Source organism: Trichosurus vulpecula, chromosome 7 (genome assembly GCF_011100635.1).
Source record: "Trichosurus vulpecula isolate mTriVul1 chromosome 7, mTriVul1.pri, whole genome shotgun sequence".
NCBI lineage: Eukaryota > Metazoa > Chordata > Mammalia > Diprotodontia > Phalangeridae > Trichosurus > Trichosurus vulpecula.
Genome location: NC_050579.1, coordinates 252,793,159 through 252,814,331, shown reverse-complemented (window position 1 = coordinate 252,814,331; position 21,173 = coordinate 252,793,159). Strand labels below are relative to the sequence as shown.

Genomic DNA, 21,173 nt, shown 5'->3' with positions numbered 1-21,173 from the left:
GTGCATGGTGGGCATAAACAAGTCTGCAAGACATTCCCAATGAAGAATTCTGCTTTAGAAGTGATGTCCTGCTCATGATAGAAGATGTCATCTACATCCAGAGAAAGAACTATGGAATCTGAATGCAGAGCGAAGCAGACTCTTTTCTCTTTTGTTTTTATTTTCTCATGGTTTCTACTATTCATTCTAATTCTTCTATGCAACATGACTAATGTGAAAATATGTTTAATAGGAATGTATATGTAAAGCCTATATTGGATTGCATGCCATCTTGGGGAGGAAAGGGGAGAAAATTTAAAACTTATGGATGTAAATGTTGAAAACTAAAAATAAGCAAATCAGCAAAAAAAAAAAAAAAAAAAAAAAAAGAAGAAGTGATGTCCTGCAGCATCAGCAGAGAATTGGGTGACCAGAATAGAGTGTGGTCTGGTCACATAGAGAGAGTGAGGATGGGCCACATCCTTCACCAGAATTCATATGGGACATCTCCAGCAAGAGCCATCTGGACACTGGGTAGATCATCCATCCTGGGGGAGACTCATTTACAGGATGGCACAGAGAAGATTCACCCAGAATGGGCAGGCTTCATAGATAGGTGATGATCTGCATTGTGGGAAGGCCCACATAGATGAGTTAACAGTTTCATTAAAATATCAAACATTCTATGGGCTGGGTTTACAAAGACAATAATGAAATCATCCCAGCCTCCAAGAAGCTCACCTTCCACTAGGGAAATCCAACATGTAAATGGAAAGATAAATAAAAGATAATTTGAGGGAGGAGGAAGCACCAACAGTTGGAGAGTTCAGGAAAGGCTTCCCACTGGAGGTAAAAACTCCTTGAAGGCTTCATTCTAATAGTCAGAGAATTGAAATTGAAAATTAAATTGAATACCTAGAAAGACAGACTGGAGCCAAACTGAAAAGGACTTTAATTGCCCTTTCCAAAGAACTTGTATTTTTTTCTAAAGACAATAGGGAGCCATTGAAGATTCTGGAGCAGGAGAGTGACGTCTGGAGAGGAGAGATACTGGAAGCAGGGAAACCAATTAGGAAGTTAATGCAACAGTCTAAGTGAGAGGTGAGAAGAGCCTGAACTAGGGTGGTAGTCATATGAATGGGGACAAAGGGACAGAAGTGAGAGATATTGAGGCCAAATTGCAAGCCTTTGCAACTGTCACTGACCAGCTTTGCTGACCTTGAGAACATCCCTCATATATGAGTGTATGAAAGACAATGTGATGCGGTGAGTCCTTGACTAGAGAGCCAGAGCCAGGTGAGAGCTGGGATCAGATACTGACTCTGACATTTTATTAGCCCTATGATCATCACCTTCCCCATCTGTCAGTGGTAACACTGGTACCTCAGAGAGCTGGTGTTGGAAAAGTACTGGGTAAATTGTAAAGGGCTGTGAAGCCTGTTCCTATTATTATATTTAGATAGGGCTCGCTTAATTTCCTGACCATTTGAAAATACTGCAAGCCAAGAAACTGAGTCATGCTATGTAAGAACAAGTTCAGGAGAAGCAGAGAAGCTGGAGAACTTCTCAATCCCATCCCTGTATCCCTGGTTCTCGCTAGTCTCAGTAGAAGCTCTCTCTCTCTCTCTCTCTCTCTCTCTCTCTCTCTCTATTTCTCTCTCTCTGTCTCTCTTCCCTCTCTTTTCTCTGTCTGTTTCTCTTCTCTCCTCTTTCTCTCTCTCTCTCCTCTCTCTCTCTCTCCTTTCTCTCTCTCTTTCTCCTTTCTCTCTGTTTCTGTCTGTCCCTCTCTCTGTCTCTCCATTTTCTCTCTTCTCTCTCTGTGTCTCTCTTTCTTTGTCTCCCTCTTTCTCTTCTTTCTCATTTTCTCTTTCATATTGTCTCTCTCTTTCTCATTCTCTTATTTTCTCTCTTTGTTGTCTTATTCTGTCCCCCACCTCCTCCTCTTTTCCTCTTCTTTTCCTCTTCTCTCTTTCGCATTCTCTTTTTCTCAATCTCTCTCATTCTCTCTCTCTGTCTTTCTTTCTCAGCCTCTCTCATATTCTTTACTTCCTCCTCTCTCATTCTCTTTCACATTGTTCACTCTCCCTCTCTCTTTCATTCTCTCTTTCTCAGCCTCTCTCTTATTCTCTTTCTGTACCTCCTCTTCTCTCTCCTTTTCTCTTTCACATTATTTTCTCTCATTCTCTCTCTCTATCTCATTCTCTACTCACATCATTCTCTTTCTGGGTCTAATTGATCACTGGGCATTTAAAAGGCCTCTCCCTTTAAATTTAAAGGGCTGCAGTGGTCAAGTCAACAAACATTTATTAAACACTAATTACAGGTTGAATATGAAGAGAAATCCTCCCCCTATTTATCATCCATTGCCTTTTATATATGGGCCTAAGAGTGAAGAGTTGGGTGTAGTGGAACTTCATAGGCTATTTTAGAAATCTCTATGGCCAGATGGGTACCTGTTGAGGACACTTGTGTACACGTGCATATGAAGATGTGAACAAGTTTTACAAACATGTGAGTGTGTGCAAGATTCTTTTTATGTCTGTGCAAAGATCTATATGTGTTTGCAAAGACTACATATGATTCTGTGTGAGTGCATAAGTTCCGGTCTGAGTGTGTGTGTTTAAACAGGGAAGTAGGTTGTTCCCCAAAGACAAGAAACACAAAGTCCACTTTGACTCATGTTGAAAAGCTGAGGTTCCTGAGAAACAGTGGCCTGAGGAACAGGAGCGGGGTGGGTGATGGAGGCAGTGGAAAACTTGTTTTCACTTCTGCCTTCTCATCAATGTGAGGGCTGCATTAGGTGGCTTCTGAGGTTCCATCCAATTCTAAAGCTCTCCTCTACTTCTTCCCTCCCTCCCTAGACCAGAAGCTGGAAACTCAATATTATTGAGTTTGAATATTAGACATTCCATCTCCTGCCTAGGATGGTAGCAACAGGCCTGTGGAGGTGGGAAGGGGAGGTTATGGACCTTCACTTCCAAGCTTTCCAACCCTCAGCTCACCAGCTGTTTTAACTGGTCCTTCCTACATGAACATACCTGTTCGGTTTCTTAAGACACAGTCTCTGAAATAATTTAGAGTTAGGAAGGACATTAGAAACCAACCAGTCTAAAATTTAAAAACCATGTTCTGTGGTTCTGTGTTCCATATCCAGGGCCTCCCACAAGCCGCAAGCCAAGGACAGACCTCCCAAAAGCTGCTCTGCCTCCTCCAGGGTAGGACAGCTCACACCATTCTCTTCAGGTCTTCTTGTGACCCCAGGAGCAGAGACCAAAGACCCCAGTTCTGAGCAAGAGCAGCACGGCCTCATGCCCAAGAAACCCCAGAGTCCTATGGAACCCGTCTTTGATATGACTCCAGGGCCCTGGCAAAGTGAGAGTCTGGAAGACAAACTGGGACCTGGCCATCGGGCAGTCAGCACCAGGTTACTGAGCTCTCTGAGGAATAAGATCTCAGGAGGAGGCTGGAGGAAGTCATGTGAACCTACAGTAAACACCAGGATACAGGTTCCTAAGGGCTGATGCTGGGGCAAGGGAGGTGACCCTGCTGTCCATCATCCCTTACCCACTTGTCACCACACCTTAAAGAGTGTGAGCAGCTGGGGTCTGGACTCCCAGGAGAGTGAGCAGCCCTCTGAAAAAAGAGTTGTCTGATCATCAAAGGCAGCATTTGGGTGGTTCAATGCTTGGGTTCTTTCCTGGGTTTCTCCCCATCTCCCTCTGTGAGCTGGGATCTGTCCACATGTGGAGCCTCTGTTTCTCTCCTTTCCAAGGAGGCAATACAATGATACAGTTGAAGATGCCTTCATTTGGGAGCTAGGAGGCCTGGGCTCTAGCTCTGACTTTTCCATTGACTAGGATGACCCTGGGCAAATAATTTTACTTATCTGGGACTCAGTCTCCCCACCTATAAAGTGGGTATAACACCTGTCTCATGAGGATGTTTAAGGTTCAAACGAGATAATATGTGTATGTAAAAGTACTTTGGAAAGTACAAAGTGCTATTCAAATATGAAGCATTTTATTAATACTTAAGTATAATAAGTTATTAATCAATTGCTAATAATTATTAATTAAATTATTAATAAAAATAATGTGTGATTAATAATTACTTATTGTGAATTAGCATTAGTATCTTACCAGTATAATAATGTGAAGTGTTCAGCATTATTATATGTTAGGAATTTATTAGTGATAATAATAAAAATTTTTGGTAGAGTAAGGGGGGTGACAAACTGCCTGCCTCCCATTCAATATTAACTAGCATTTATATAGCACCTTAAGGGTTACAAAGCGCTATGCCATGAATATTATCTCATTTGGCCCTCACAGTACCTGGGGAGGCAGGTGCTATTATTACCTTCATTTTACAGATGAGGAAAGGTTAAGTGACGTGTCCAGGGTCATACAGCTATTTTGTATCTGAACTCAAGTCTTCCCCACTACTAGGTAGTGTACCTAGTTCTCTCAATAAATATATAAGTGCCTGCAATGGCACTATGTTAAGCCCTGGGGAGACAAAGACAAAAACTAAAAACAATTCTTGCCCTCAGGGGGCTTACATTCTACTAGGAGGTGCCACATGTGAAGAAATAAATACAATATAAATCGAAGGAGGGAGGACTAATTTCTGGCCGGGAATGTGAAGGGCTTTCTGAAGGTCAGCTGAGCTGAGCCTGGGAGGAAGCTGAGGAATTCTGGGAACCAGAGCATTCCAGGCCCGGGGGCCACAGCAAGGCCAATGACACAGCCAGGATGCTGGGGACGGGAAGGGGACTAATGGGAAATGAGTCTGGAAAAGTAGGCTGGAGCCAGAATAGGAAGGGCTTTAAATGTTAAACAGAGGAGTTTGCCCCGCCCCCCACTGCCTCCTGGCCTGTTCTTGTGACCTGTCGGGGGGGGGGGGGGGAATGCTCTCGTTTCTATTTCCTAACCCCCCACCTGCCTCCCCAGCTGCAGGAGCCGGAAGAGAATAAAATTGTCAGGGAGCTCCTGGAGACGGAGCAGACCTATGTGTCCCGCCTCCACCTGCTGGATCAGGTGAGTGATTGACATGCCCCATCTCCGGTCTCCACCTTCAGGGCTTCTCTCATGTTTAAAAGCCTTCTGTGTCTAGAGAGCACGGTGCTGGGCACTGAGGGAGGGAATCGGCATGGCAGCAGTGGAAGAGTGTGCTGGGTTTGTTTTATTTTATTTTATTTTAATTTATTTAATATATTTAGTTTTCAGCATTGATTTGCACAAAAGTTTGAATTACGAATTTTCTCCCCAGTTCTACCCTCCACCCCCACTCCAAGATGGCGTATATTCTGGTTGCCCCGTTCCCCAGTCAGCCCTCCTTTCTGTCACCCCACTCCTCTCCCATCCCCCTTGCCCTTCTTCTCTCGTAGGGCAACATAAATTTCTACACCCCATTGCCTGTGTATCTTATTTCCTAGTTGCATGCAAAAACTTTTTTTCTTTGTTTTTGAACATCTGTTTTTAAAACTTTGAGTTCCAAATTCTCTCCCCTCTTCCCTCCCCACCCACCCTCCCTAAGAAGGCAAGCAATTCAACATAGGCCACGTGTGTATCATTATGTAAAACCCTTCCACAATACTCATGTTGTGAAAGACTAACTATATTTTGCTCCTTCCCAAACCATCCCCCTTTACTGAATTTTCTCCCTTGACCCTGTCCCCTTTCCAAAGTGTTTGTTTTTGATTACCTCCACCCCCATCGGCCCTCCCCTCCATCATCTCCCCCTTTTTTATCTTCTTCCTCCTTTCTTGTGGGGTAAGATACCCAACCGAGTGTGTGTGGTATTCCCTCCTCTGGTCAAATCCGATGAGAGCAAGATTTACTCATTCCCCCTCACCTACCTTCTCTTCCTACAGAACTGCTTTTTCTTGCCACTTTTATGTGAGATAATTTACCCCATTCTATCTCTCCCTTTCTCCCTCTCTCAATATATTCCTCTCTTATCCCTTAATTTCATTTTAGTTTTTTAGATATCATTCCTACATATTCAACTCGCCCTGTGCCCTCTGTCTACAGATATATATATATACACACATATATATATATGCACCTACATATATACATACATAGACACACACATATGTACATATGTATATATACATATATATGCATATTCCTTTAGCTACTATGATACTGAGGTCTCATGAATCATACACATCATCTTTCCATGTAGGAATGTAAACAAAACAGTTCAACTTTAGTAAGTCCCTTATGATTTCTCTTTCTTGTTTACCTTTTCAGCTTCTCTTGATTCTTGTGTTTGAAAGTCAAATTTTCTATTCAGCTCTGGGCTTTTCACTGAGAAAGCTTGAAAGTCCTCTATATTATTGAAAATCCATATTTTACCTTGGAGCATGATACTCAGTTTTGCTGGGTAGGTGATTCTTGGTTTTAATCCTAGCTCCATTGACCTCTGGAATATTGTATTCCAAGCCCTTCAGTCCCTTAATGTGGAAGCCGCCAGATCCTGTGTTATCCTGATTGTTTCTCCACAATATTCAAATTGTTTGTTTCTGGCTGATGCAGTATTTTCTCCTTGACCTGGGAGCTCTGGAATTTGGTGACAGTATTCCTAGGAGTTTTCTTTTGGGGATCTTTTTGAGGAGGTGATCCGTGGATTCTTTCAATTTCTATTTTACCCTCTGGCTCTAGAATATCAGGCAGTTCTCCTTGATAATTTCTTGAAAGATGATATCTAGGCTCTTTTTTTGACCATGGGTTTCAGGTAGTCCACTAATTTTTAAATTATCTCTCCTGGATCTATTTTCCAGGTCAGTGGTTTTTCCAATGAGATATTTCACGTTGTCTTCCACTTTTTCATTCCTTTGGTTCTGTTTTATAATATCTTGATTTCTCATCAAGTCACTAGCTTCCACTTGCTCCAATCTAATTTTTAAGGTAGTATTTTCTTCAGTGGTCTTTTGTACCTCCTTTTCCATTTGGCTAATTCTGCCTTTCAAGGCCTTCTTCTCCTCATTGGCTTTTTGGAGCTCTTTTGCCATTTGAGTTAGTCTATTTTTTAAGGTGTTGTTTTCTTCAATATTTTTTTCAGTATTTTTTTGGGTTTCCTTTAGCCATTCATTGACTTGTTTTTCATGGTTTTCTTGCATCACTCTCATTTCTCTTCCCAATTTTTCCTCTACTTCTCTAACTTGCTTTTCCAAATCCTTTTTGAGCTCTTCCATGGCCTGAGACCAGTTCATGTTTTTCTTGGAGGCTTTTGATGTAGGCTCTTTGACTTTGTTGATTTCTTCTGGCTGTGTGTTTTGGTCTTCTTTGTCACCAAAGAAAGATTCCAAAGTCTGAGACTGAATCTGAGTCCGTTTTCGCTGCCTGGCCGTGTTCCCAGCCAAGTTACTTGACCCTTGAGTTTTTCAGCAGAGTACTTTGTTCCAAGCTTGATGGGATGTGCTGTTGATTTCAGAGCTATTTCTATACAGCCAGCTTTGCCACACCAGCACTCCTCCTTCCCCAGGAACCGCCAACCCAGACCTGATGCAAATCTTAAGCAGGCTCTGCACTCCTGCTCTGATCCACCACTTAATTCCTCCCACCAGGTGGGCCTGGGGCTGGAAGCATCTGCAGCTGTAGTTCTGTATCTGCACCACCTCTGCCACTCCCAGGGCAGTGGCTAAGCCACGAACTCTTTTCACTCTGTCCCCTGCAGCTTTTCCCACTAACCTTCTCTGTTGTCTTTGGTGTTTGTGGGTTGAGAAGTCTGGTAACTGCCACAGCTCACTGATTCAGGGCACTAGGGCCTGTTTCACCCAGCTCCTGGTCTGGTTGGTCCACATGGCCCATGCTGGGCTCTGCTCCCCTCCACTCCATGCACTATAGACCTCATCCAGCGACCACCCAGGGTGTCCTGGGCTGGATCCCTGCTTCCCTCTGCTATTTTGTGGGTTCTGCAGTTCTAGCATTTGTTCAGAGCCATTTTTATAGGTTTTTGGAGGGACCTGGCAGGGAGCTCATGCAAGTCCCTGCTTTCTAGCTGCCATCTTGGCTCCGCCCCCCCATCCCCACCCTGTGTGCTGGGTTTGAAGTCAGGGGCCGTGGGTTCAAATCCCCACTTAGCTACTTCCTCCTTAATAAGTAGGAATAATAATAAACTCATTATATAGCACCTACTATGTGTTAAGCACTTTACAAATATGATCTCATTTAATCTTCACAACAACCCTGGGACGTGGCTGCTATAATTATCTCCATTTTACAGATGAGAAAACTGAGGCAAATTGAGGTTAAATGACTTGCCCAAGGTCACACAGCTAGTGATGATGATGATGATGATGATGATGATGATGATGATAACAGCTGACATTTAAACAGTACCTACTATGTGCCTGGGCAGCTGGACGGATAGAGTGCTGGGCCTAGAATCAGGGAGATTCCCCTTCATGAGTTCAAATCCGGCCTCAGACCCTTACCAACCATGTGACCCTGGGCAAGTCACATCACCTGTTTGCCTCAGTTTCCTCATCTGTAAAATGAGCTGGAGAAGGAAATGGCAAGCCGTTCCAGCATCTTTGTCAAGAAAACCCCTAATGGCGTCACAGAGAGTTGGAAAATGACTGAAAAAAAAGCACATAAACTCTGCACCTAGCAAATATGCTTTTTGCAAATATCTCATTTGATCTTCAAAACAGCCTTGTGATTTAGGTGCTGTTTTACAGATGAGAAAACAGAGGCAAACAGAGATTAAGTGCCTTGCCAAGGGCCATACAGCAAGGAAGTGTCTGAGGCAGGATTTAAACTCAGGACTTCCAGACCTCAGGCCCAGCACACTATCCACTGCACGCCTAGCTGCCTAGCAAGAGATATGTAAATGTTAGCTAATTATTATTTACATGGCCATGACGGTGGCAGATTAAGTACCTCTCAGGTTTCTTCCAGCTCTGAATTTATGATCTCACCCTTAGAGAAGCTTTCTGTTCCTTTATGGAGTTGATAATTTCATACAGGAGTCAGAAAACTAAGGCCAGCAAATTTGGCCCCAGCCTGTTTTTGTATGGCCTGTGAGCCCAGAATAGTTCTTACATGTTAAAAATAGCCAGAGATGGTTCGACAAGCCCTGAATTCTAGTAGGAAGGTGGCATATAAATATCTTGTAAAACAAAGACCTCGGGTCTTTGTCAATATAAAACCTTACACTGCATCAGAAGTGCCCATCAGATACTGGCTCTGTGACCTTGGGCGGGTCACCAGCCCTCTGGCATTCAGCTTTCCCCATCTCTTCGGGCCGCTCTCTGAGCCAGACAAGGCGCCTCTTTCTTAGGAGGGCCCCCTGGCTGCCTGGACCACTCTCCCATCCGTCTGAATGAATTCTGCCTTTAGGTTTTCTTTGAGGAGCTGCTGAAGGAGGCCCGCAGTAGCAAGGCTTTCTCTGAAGATGTCGTCAAACTCATCTTTTCCAACATCTCTTCCATTCACCAATTCCACTCCCAGTTCTTCCTCCCAGAGCTTCAGAGGCGTGTGGATGAATGGTGAGTCAGGGTGGCTGGGTCCACCTGGGGAGCCCTAGTAGGAGACGGCAATGGGGTGCTTTGCACATGGTTGGTACTCTGCAGGTGTTTGTTGGGTTGAATTAAGTTGAAAATAGTGGACTAGATATCAGGAGAACCAGCTTGGGCACTGTGGGATCTTGGGAGAATAATTTCTCCTCTCCAAGATGCGTTTTTCTCTTCTATAAAGTGAGAGACGAAATAAGGCTCAGCAAAGTCCAAATCTGGCCTGCCACCAGCTTTTGTACAGCCTGAGAGATAAATACAATTTATTTTAAAATGTTAGCACTTTTTTTGCTTATGGGCCATACAAAAATATTTTGGTGACAGGATGGTGGATGGAGGACTAGCCTTGGAGTCATAAAGACTTGGGATTGGGTCCTACTTCTGATATATACTAGCCATTCTGACCATGGGCAAGTAAATTAAAAAAAGAAAAGATAACATATGAAAAGCACTCTTTGTACATATTTTTTTTGTTTTGTTTTTTTGCAGGGGGGAAGGTAGGGCAATTGGGGTTAAGTGACTTGCCCAAGGTCACGCAGCTAGTAAGTGTGTCAGGTATCTGAGGTCGGTTTTGAACTCAGGTCCTTCTGCCTCCAGGGCCAGTGTTCTACTCACTGCACCATTTAGCTGCCCCACTTTTTGAAAATCTTAAGGATCGTGGTCAATGTAATCTATTATCTGGAGGCAACTATGTGATATAGAGGCCAGAGTGCCAGGCTTGGAGTCAGGAAGACCTGAATTTGAATCTCGTTCCAGGTACCCACCGACTAAATGACCCTGGGCAAGCCTCTTTACTTCTCTCAGACTGTTTCCTCATCTGTAAAGTGGGGATAATAATAACATTTACCTCCCAGGGTTGTCGTGAGGGTCAAATGAGATGACATATGTAAAATGCTTTTCAACTCTAAAGCACTATATAAAGGTTAACCATTACTAGTATTAGCACTACTCAACCTCTCAGAAACCAACCCTAAAGCACTATATAAATGTTAACCATTACTAGTATTAGCACTACTCAACCTCTCAGAAACCAGTCCTAAAGCACTATATAAATGTTAACCATTACTAGTATTAGCACTACTCAACCTCTCAGAAACCAGTCCTAAAGCACTATATAAATGTTAACCATTACTAGTATTAGCACTGCTTAACCTCTCAGAAACCAACCGTAAAGCACTATATAAATGTTAACCATTACTAGTATTAGCACTACTCAACCTCTCAAAGACCAACTGTCAAAGGCCAAGTTACAGGTGAGTTGCATTGCTGGTGGACTGTTCCACACATGAATTCCTCCAATACAGGTGAAGGTCCCTACCCACTGCCTCCCCTACCCTACCCACCCCACCCCCCCGCCCCGAAAAAGGAGGTTGAGTGTTAAAGCTGATGATCATTCACATCTAAAGTTCTTTGATTCCATCTTTGGAAAGAGTCAAAGATTAAGGAGAAGTTCTGGGGCTGGTCTTACAGACCGAGCTATGTACTCCAACGAGTGTAGATTGAGAGCTTACTATGTGGTCGTCTCTGTGCTAAAAGGGAGTCGTAGAAATGGAAGTCCCAGTCCCTACCTTCAAGGAGTTTACTATGCAAATGGGAAGTCTAACTGCTGGGAAACAGACAACCATCCAGGCCCATGTGTGTGTCATCAGAGTTACTTCTTCCTGAAGGACATCAGGGCTGGCCTGGTCTATTAGGATTATTGGCAACCCTTGCTAAGTCTAGATCATAGGGTCATAGATTTAAAGTTAGAAGGGGCCTTAAAGGCCATTGACCTCAATTCCATTATTTTGCATATGAGGAAACTGAGGCCCAGAAAAGTTAAGTAACACAAAGAGTCACAGTTATTCAATATCCAGATGGCCTCTCTTCTTGTTCTGAGCCCCCATCAGTAGTGCTTTGCTTGTGCTTCTCTTAAGACCCTCTCATTCCCTGGGATTTGAACCCAAATCTTCTTAATTCCAAGTCCAATCAGTGCCTTACCCACAGCACCACAAAGCTTAGATACTATTGGTCCAAAGGCCTGAGGATAAGAGATGAGGTCCTTGGAATGAGCAGAAGACTGAGCTATGATGCCCATAGGGCTGCTGTCCCCCGCATTGGTGATGTGATCCAGAAACTGGCGCCCTTTCTGAAGATGTACAGCGAGTATGTGAAGAACTTTGAGCGGGCAGCAGAGCTGTTGGCCATATGGATGGAGAAGTGCCCACCCTTCCAAGAGGTCATCACTCGAATCCAGGTGGAGAGCCTGAAGCTCTAGATGCCAGGGCAGGGGTGGGAGGAGGTACAGGATGGGTGCAGGGATGGGAAGGGAAAGACAGAGAGGCAGGTCCACCCTTGACATCTCAAATGAGGAGAGAGCAAACTTTCATCCTTCCCACGTCATCATTTGAAAAACAGGCCTGAGGAAAATACCCTTTGCATACAAACCACACATAAACCAAGAGTCACTGTTGGGGCCTGGTCAGCTGGATGGCCAGCCTGCCTTGCTCTATTGGCCTCTTTTCCCATCTCTCCCTTTCCGGTGAATAGCGGCAGCATGTACTGGCCCATCAGACACCCACTCCGTCACTACCCTCCCAAACAATGACCAAATTCATGTAATCCTAGAGCTGGAAGGGACATTAAAGACCATGTGGTCCAACTCCTTCCTTCACAGAGGAGGAAACAGAGATGCAGAGAGGGCAAGATCCCATGTGAATTTCAGGGCAGAGCTGAGGCTAGAATACAAGTCTCCTGAATCTTCCCACTGCATCATCCTCTATCTCTTCCCTCTGGATCCAGCCCCAGGCCTGGAATATCTGCATTCTGCCCCATCTAGGCTGAGTGGCAGCCTGACCCTCCTTCCACTCCCACCCCCCTTGCTTCCCTTCTTGCCCCCAAGAACAGCAAGGTCTCTGGCAACCTCACCCTGCAACATCACATGCTGGAGCCGGTGCAAAGGATCCCTCGCTATGAGCTGCTGCTGAAGGAGTATGTGCAGAAGCTGCCTCCTGATGCCCCAGACCAGATGGATGCCCAGAGTAAGGTCTTAGACCCAGGGACGTGGGAGGGATAGATTGGACAGGGAGGTATGAACAGCCATTTATTCATTTATTCAGTCGGTTATTCAATGTCCAGATGGCCTTACTTCCTGTTCTGAGCCCCATCGGTGGCCCCTCCTAGGAGACAAGAAAAGTATATAAGGCCCAGTTCCTGCCCTCAGAGAGCTTACAGTCTTTGTACCCTAGAGAATGAGATTCAGGAATTGTCCTAACCTAAGGCTGCTTAGCATGGGCTCTACACATAGTAGGTGCTTAATAAATTATTATTAAATTGAATGGCATTTCCCCACCACTGTGAACCCTAAGTAATATCCACCCCATGTAACCTTCCCCCACTCTTTTGCCCAAGGCTTTGTCTCTAACAGGAGTCCCCCAAGTTGGGGAGTAGGGGTCATGTGGGAAAAAAGATAGGTGTCCTTCCTGACATCAGCCTCCCAGCTTAGGAACTGGCCCCAAATATTCCTTGTTTCCTCTCACTCCCCATTTTAGGCCTGCTTTTTATTTTGGTTCTAAAGAGCCTCTTTGAGAATCCAGAACCTCCTCCCTCCTCCTCACCAGTGTTAGTATCCCAGATTTCAGATAGCTAGTCCTTTCACCATCCATCTTTTTGTGACATTGTGACTCTCTCTTTCAGAGGCTCTGGACATGATCTTCTCTGCTGCTCAGCATTCTAATGCAGCCATCACTGAGATGGTGAGCTGGAACCCCTCGCCTCTCAGCAGGGTTGGAGCCTCAAATCCTGAAGTTTCTAATTCTTTCCAATCCTGCCACTAGGGCCCCTTGCTCTCAAAGCCCCCAATAACCCTGTACCACGGCTGCCCCCTCATTCCTGGACTTCCTCATCCCTGATTTACACTGGGTCCACTATAACCATTTGCCCTGGAAGCCGCTATGTCCCTCGGATTCCGTCATCCGCTAACACCCTCATTCCCCCATCCCTATCAGTCAGCCCATGAGCATGCATTTGTTAAGCTCCTGATATGGGCCGGAGACTAAGCAAGGCACTGGAGTTACCAAAGCAAAAGCAAGACCCTACCTGCCCCCAGGGAGCTTCCATTCTATCAGAAGAAATAACTTTAAAACACACAAGTAAATACAAATAATTTCTAGTGGGGAACACTAGTAGAGATGGAATCAGGAAAGGCCTCCCAGGACCAGAGACGAAGCAAGCTGTTCAATTCTTGGCAGAAAGATGGTGGACTCAGGATGAAGAATAAGTCATATATTTTCTGGACATGGCCATGTGGGAATTTGTTTTGTTTGACTATGTATATTTGTTACAATGGTTTTGCTTTTCTTTTATTTTTTCCCCCCAGTGGTGGGAGAGGAGGGAGAGAAATTAGTTTTTGTTCATTGAAAAAAATAAAATAGGGGCAGTTAGATGGAGCAGTGGATAGAGCACTGGCCTTGGAGTCAGGAGGACCTGAGTTCAAATCCTACCTTATTGACACTTACTAGCTGTATGACCTTGGGCAAGTCATTTAACCCCAATTGCCGCCTTAAAAAAAGAAAATATGATTTAAAAATAAACCCTCAAAAAAAAAAAGAGGAAAGGCCTCATGTTTGAGGTCCCATTTGAGCTCAGCTAGGAGCTTCACTTACTAAGAGGTAGAGGAGAGGAAGGAATGTATCCCAGGCATGGGGAAAGCCTATGCAAAATTATGGAAGAGGCGATGGTGGGATTCAGCTGGTTTGGACTGGTTCAGTAGAACTGGTACCTGACTTTAGGTTGGGTTCACCCAACTGGTTGTTAGTGGGCACCAGCGGTGGAGCAGTGCCTCAGCTCAGTTCTCCAGTTGTTGATTCATTTGAATCCTACCACTGGGAAAAGGGGCTCACTCATAGTCTCATGTCTTCTGGTATATGCTACCTTCCTACAGGGAAATCTTCCTGAGCTAGATCTACCTATTCTTGTTAAAAACATACTTTTCAGACAAAATGTCTTGTTTAGCTCCCTTGTCTGCATGTTTCAGGGGGTTCCCAACTCTAGAAGTAAGAGAGTTCTGGACCTCTATGATCCAGGTTCTCCCTAAGAACCAAGGGATACAAAATGGGCTGGATGTGCTTCATGTCCTTCCTGTTTCGGGTTTTCTCCTTCTCTCTCTCCCTCCCCAGGAGCGTCTGCAGAAACTGTGGGATGTGTACCAGCGTCTGGGCCTTGAGGACGATATTGTGGATCCCTCCAATGAATTGCTCCAGGAAGGCCCCATCCAGAAGATCTCCTTCAGACACAGCAGCACCATGGAGCGCTACCTGTTCCTGGTAGGGGAAGGAGTCCCAAAGAGTGAGGCTCTTCATCACTGGGATGTGGGACTGTGAAGGTCTTCCTAACTCCAAGTTCAGCATTCTAGCCACTATACTATGGTATCTTTGCTCAGGTACAGGTTAGACTAGGTCAGGGGTGTGCTGGCAAATGTTTAACAACCAGCTCATCAAGAAAAAAAATGTATGAAAGACGCACTTAATCTGCATTATTAATATTTTCTCCTTCATTTTTTTGGAGGGGGGGTAGGCAAGGCAATTGGGGTTAAGTGACTTGCCCAAGGTCACACAGCTAGTAAGTGTGTCAAGTGTCTGAAGCTGGATTTGAACTCAGGTCCTCCTGACTCCAGGGCTGGTGCTCTATTCACTGCACCACCTAGCTGCCCCTTCATCATTTTTTTAAGTCCAAGATTTTTTTTAAAGTTCTGTGGATTAAAGTTTCTCAAGTTCTATGGATTAAATAGAACAATAAAGCAAGCCCTTATTTGTAGCTTTGCTGATTTCAGAGGTATAAATGTTTACATGGAAAATTTAACAATTGGCTCAGGAACATATCTGATCCAACTCCAACACAACCTTGGATCAGGTGAACTCTGAAGTTCTTTCTAATTCTGTTACTCTGTAGAAGAACAGGAAAAACCCCCATCTGTCTGGGCTGGGCTCCCTATGTTCCTGCCAGGAGGCAGGAAAAAGATTGAGGAGACGTCTATTGAGTCACTTCCAGCTCTGGGTCCCTTTGATTTTGTATCCTCCATGAGAGTGTCAGAGCAGGTCTCTGGACACTATCTCTGCATTTAGGACTAATCGTAGGCCCTCTAATGCCCTCAGGAGGAAAGAGTTAGCACAGGTGCTTCATCATACTCTGAACTGCCCTGTGGATGCCATCTGTCTACTTCTCAGCCCTGGGACCATATTGAAAGGGGTCTTGGATCATGACGTTCAAAGACTTCTCTGACTGTTATGGTTGGAAAAACCTGGCACATGGAGATGACATTTGGGGAAATGCCATCCTCATCATGTAAACTACAGGAGACACAGCCATCTCCTCATGGTTCTTTGATGAGAGCATATGCCCCAGGGGACCAAGGGGTGAATCTTTCAAGGGAGAAGTGTTGGACAAGGTGCAATCTACAGAGAACAATCACTGAGCTGAGAATTTGAGTTTAATCTGGGTTTGAGTCCTTGGCTCTGTCACTTACTGGGCAGCTAAGTGGCAAATCGGATTGAGTGTAAGACCTAGAGTCAGGGAGACCTGAGTTTGAATCCTGCCTCAGATAACAAATGTGTAACTCACTTAACAATCTTCTTGCCTCAGTTTCCTCACCTGTAAAATGGAGATGATGAAAATGCCTCTGTTCCCATGGTTGTGGGGAGGATCACATGAGATAATATGTAAAGTACTTTGTAAACCTTAAATGACAGTTTTTGATTATATGACAGTTACTATGGTTACTACTACTCAGCATGAGCGCTTGGATAAGTCATTTATATTCTCTGGGTCTCCTTTTCCTCATCTGTAAAGGGCTGAACAAGTTGAGTCATTTTTCAGTCATGTCTGACTCTTTGTGACCCCGTTCGGGGTTTTCTTAGCAAGGATACTGGAGTGGCTTGCCACTTCCTTCTCCAGCTCATTTTGCAGATGAGGAAACTGAGGCAAACAGAGTTAAACAGAGTGACTTGCCCAGGGTCACACAGCTAGTAAGTATCTGAGACCACATCTGTAAAGGGGGGGTTATTAATACCTGCCCTGAGAGATACCGTGTTTTAGCAGCCAGATAGCTGGCTTTGGAGTCAGAAATGCCTGGGTTCAAGTCTCATCTCTGACATATACTGACTGTGTGACCCGAGACAAATATCTTAACCTCCCCCCTTCCTGCCCCCCCCATAAAACTATAAATTGTAAAACATTTGCATGATCTGTATTTGGAAAAGGGATTTCTGACTAGAAGTTTCCTGCACTAGTGAAACCACAGATCTAAATGTTTAAAGTTTGTATGTGTGTGTGTGTGTGTGTGTACACGCATACATACACACATATGTACATATACATATGTGTGTATATACCCATGTGTGTGTGAATATATAATATATACACACGTATTACTCATATTGCTTGGCTGTCGTGAGGCTCAAATGAGATAATGTTTATAAACCTTTAAAGTGTTCTGTTCATGTTGGCCATTTTTATTTTGATGCTAATCATATGTTCTTTCCTCTATCAGTTCAATAATATGCTGCTGTACTGTGTGCCTAAGGTGATTCAGGTGGGGGCTCAGTTCCAGGTGAGGACACGAATAGATGTGGCTGGGATGAAGGTGAGATTCTCTCTGGCCCCTCCACTCTATTTATTGTATTTCTTCCCTTCGTTTCTTCCGTTTTTATATCTTTTTTCCCCTTCCAAATATGTCCTTCCCTTCTCCCCTACCCAGTAAGCCATACCTTGTAACAAATGTAAGATACACAGGAATGGAGTGTGACTAAATGTGTAGACGTGGCTTGTGGGTAGCATGGATAGGTATGATTTGAAATCTGATCTAAGCCCACCTGGTCTTTCCTCTTTTGTGGAGAGTAGGAGAAAGGTTGTCCTGGCCCTTTCAGCAGCCTAAATGGGGGGAGGGGCAGGTGAGCAGGCAAGATCCAGGACCTCCAAAGCTGGGCAATCTGTCCTTCAGTCTCCAAGAGGGAGATCAGACTTCTATCTATCTGCCATCTGCTAAATCTCTAGTCTAGGAGGTACAATAGGTTCAGAATAAAAAGTGATCACTCTTAAGGCGGGAGGGCAGCCCCTAACTTACACTTGCTAGTTTAGCCCCTTCCCACCAAACAATGGTTTATAACAATGGTTATACAAAGGACCATCATAAATAGAAAAATTCAGTAAGTCCATTTATCTAAGCAAAACAGTAAACAGAGGACATTCAGAGACATTCCACAGATTAGAATATATCAGAGAATTTACAAAGGGGATAATGAGATCTTCAGCTGGAATTGAGATAACATCTCAGCCAAGGAGAGGTCCACTCCCCATAGTCTCCCTGGAGATCAAGGAACATGATGGAATCAGTTCCAATACATGTCCTTGGATCAGAGCTCCAATCTACCATTCAATTCTCTCTCTCACTCTCTCTCTCTCTCTCTCTCTCTCTCTCTCTCTCCCTCTCTCTCTCCCTCTCTCTCTCTCTCTCTCTCTCCCCCCCCTCCCACCACACACACATACACACACACACACACACACACACACACACACACACACACACACCCTTCTAAACGATCCTTTTGCCAGGTCTTTCAAAAGAGTTTTTGGAACCAACTCAAGTAAGTCCTTCACCACAGATGCACAGTGTTATGCTTATCATTATTTCAGCCAATCAGGAGTAACACATCCCTCCAAATATACAGCAAGAAGCACAGAGCTACCCCACTGCAAAAATACCCCTGGTTTAGACCGAAACAGAATCACGCAAAGAATAAAAAAGAAAGACAAAAAAACAACAGCAACCCCAAAACCAGTTCACCAAAAACCAACCAACATATATCGTCTGTGTCTGACAGCACATGCAACATTTTATAACAATAGTCTTTCATGTCTGCAAAAAAGGGAGGGTTTATTTTCTCAATTCCTTCCAGGGCATTTCCTTCTTGAACAAGAGCAGAGAATTTAAAGATAGTGAGGGATGTGTGTGCTCTGGGAGAAGAAAGGGATTAATCCTACTTAGCTCTTTGGGATCTAGCCCAGCCCTAGACAAACATAGAGGACAAGTTTCCCAAAGCAAAAGAGCAACAATATCCCATTGAAAGAGCAAAAGAATTACAAAAAGAGTTAGGGGACTTGGGTTCAGATTCTGGCTTGTTACCTGCATTAACTATAGAATGCCATCTATGCCTTCACCCAATTTATTGATAAAAAAAAAAAGTTCATTACTATAGGGCCAAAGATAGAACCCTGCAATACTCTACTATGGAGTATTTTCCTTCAGTCATTTTTCAGTTGTCTGACTCCTCCTGACCCAATTTGGGGTTTTTCTTGGCAAACATATTGGAGTGGTTTGCCATTTCCTTCTCCAGCTGATTTTACAGATGAGGAAACTGAGACAAACAGGGAGAAGTGACTTTCCCAGGGTCACACAGCTAGTAAGTGCCTGAGGCCAGATTTGAATTCAGAAATATGAATGAGTTCCCAGCCAGTGCTCTATCCAATATGCCACCACGCTGACCTTATGGGGATACTAGCTCAGGTGCAGTGTATTCATTGGGTCTGTTCAGTTAAAGCTAAGCCCTGACTGGTTTAATTATCTGCCTGTAGACACAATTAGTGTCACAATTAGGCCATTACTAAAAAGGTGTAATGAGAACAAGCAGCTGGGTGGGACAGTGGATAAAACACTGGGCTTGGAATCAATAAGACTCATCTTCATGGGCTCAAATCTAGCTCCATGACCCTAGGCAAGTCACTTCACCCTGTTTGCCTCAGTTTCCTCATCTGTAAAATGAGCTGGGGAAGGAAATGGCAAACCACTGTAGTATCTTTGCCAAGGAAAACCCCAAATGGGGTCATGAAGAGTCAGACACGACTGAACAACAAACAAACAAACAAAAAACAGTTAGAACGGTAGTAGCAAAATATCCTCCCCTCCCCATAAATGTAGGGTATACTCCCCCATATATACATACAATTCAATGAAAACAGCAGGTATATACAAAGCTAGTACTAATGTAAGCACTAGCAGAGTGCTGCATACTGAGTGATCACAGCTTCCCTCGTCAAATTCTCAGAAACCCCTTTAAAAATGAGTTCTAGAATTATTCAAGCCAAGCTCAGTAGTCTGTGAGTTTGAAGAGTCTATCTTTTTTTCCCCTTTCTTGATAATCTGGACAAGATTTTCTTGTCTCTAGTCCAGTGGCACCCATCCTGGTCTCTGGGTTTTTTCAGATCTCGCTGATAGTGGTTTGGCTATCAGATCTACAAATTCTCTCAGTACTGAGGAACGTAGTTTGTTTGAGACTAGGGACTCAGTCATTGAGAGGAATTAGGTGCTTGCTTTCCATGGCCTCTCTTATCTTGGGTTTCAAATTCTGTTAACCACTCTTGGTCTATCTTTCCCAGTTAGATCATTCTCTTAGGCAGAAAAAAGGAAGAAAAATAGGAGTTGAATAATTCAGTTTTTTATCCATCATCACCATTCTCCCAAAAAGCAAGCTATCTCTTCTTTAACCTTCCTTTTGGCTCCCAGCAAAGCTTATAAAAAGCCTCTTCCTCCTTCATCAGGGTGGCTAGGTGTGGCACAAAGTATAGAGCACCAGACCTGGAGTCAGGAAGACCTGAATTCAGATCCAGCTGTGTGACCCTGGGCGAGTCACTAACCTTGTTTGCCTCAGTTTTCTCTACCTAGATGCCCTTTTTTTTTGGTGATATTTATGTGATATTAGCTGTCCTTGTTCCCATCTTCTGCCCATGTCTTTTAAACGTCTAAATTACTTGAACTGTCCACCTCTATCAGTGTCTCTAAAAAGTCTTCCTTATCAGAATAAAATTTACCTAGTTAGAATTTCATTGTTGAGAGCCTCCTACCTCTCGAGGCACTATTCCCTAAAGAATCTTAAGCCATGAGGTCCTAGTTATCCTTTCTCCTAACTCTCCACTCTCCCCAAATTTAGGGGAGTTCCTGTATGATTCTCAGATGGCGTGGTCACTTCCTTCCAAGGTTTTGGTCGTTTCTACTTAAGCCGATAGTTCTTCCTTATTAGTCAGAATCAAATCCAGGATAACAGTTCCCTTCACCACTTACTCAACCTTTTGAAGTGATCAGCCACTTTGCTTTTAGCAAAGAGTTCTAGCAGATAGAAAAGCAGTAGCTTCAGCTGCCTTATCTCCTCATCCCTGAGTGCATGGTGCTTATTTCTTGTTTGCTTACTTATTTCTGACCTTAAGTGAATGAGTGTCTAGAGACCAAGTTATGATCTTGTGAGCTTCAAAAGGTTGGAAGAGCTATAAGAGGTCCCCTTAGTAACTGGAGTGGGAGCAGAGACAAAATTATCTGATAGCAGTAGTAGCTGAGTTTGGTGAAGCCCTAGACTTGTGAAGCAACCTTTGTGGCTCAGCCCAACAGTGGTTTGAGATGGCAGCTGAGGTACCAAGTCCTACAATTATAGATTCCAAACATACCCAGGCTGATTTTTTCTCCCAAGTTTCTGAAAATGTTTTGGCCCTGCGGAGGAACTAGTACCTCCTTTTGATGGAACAGCCATCCCAGAATCTACCAGATATGGAAGTCTTTACACATTTAGGGTTAGAGTCAGAGACATTTAGGGTTAAGGTTAGGGTCTTGTGACAGGTATGCCTGGGAGAATATAGTGTCACCTATGAA

The 21,173-nt window shown here is 44.0% G+C and overlaps 1 protein-coding gene across 3 annotated transcripts in view; it reads left to right on the top strand.

Annotated features, from left to right (window-relative positions):
• The window catches only part of FGD2 (FYVE, RhoGEF and PH domain containing 2), a 51,027-nt gene that overhangs the window by 11,123 nt on the left and 18,731 nt on the right, over positions 1–21,173 (top strand). For 2 of the 3 annotated variants that reach the window (XR_005010945.1, XM_036769050.1), the window contains exons 2-9: positions 3,134–3,485; positions 4,932–5,018; positions 9,333–9,481; positions 11,585–11,741; positions 12,387–12,525; positions 13,181–13,239; positions 14,662–14,808; positions 17,031–17,123. Coding sequence is in view for 2 of the 3 variants with exons in the window: in XM_036769050.1 (XP_036624945.1) it covers positions 3,134–3,485; positions 4,932–5,018; positions 9,333–9,481; positions 11,585–11,741; positions 12,387–12,525; positions 13,181–13,239; positions 14,662–14,808; positions 17,031–17,123 (1,183 nt within the window). In the remaining variant the exon portion in view is untranslated. Of the gene's footprint in view, positions 1–3,133; positions 3,486–4,931; positions 5,019–9,332; positions 9,482–11,584; positions 11,742–12,386; positions 12,526–13,180; positions 13,240–14,661; positions 14,809–17,030; positions 17,124–21,173 lie in introns of those variants that run through there. The other variant, XM_036769051.1, reaches the window with a different exon arrangement.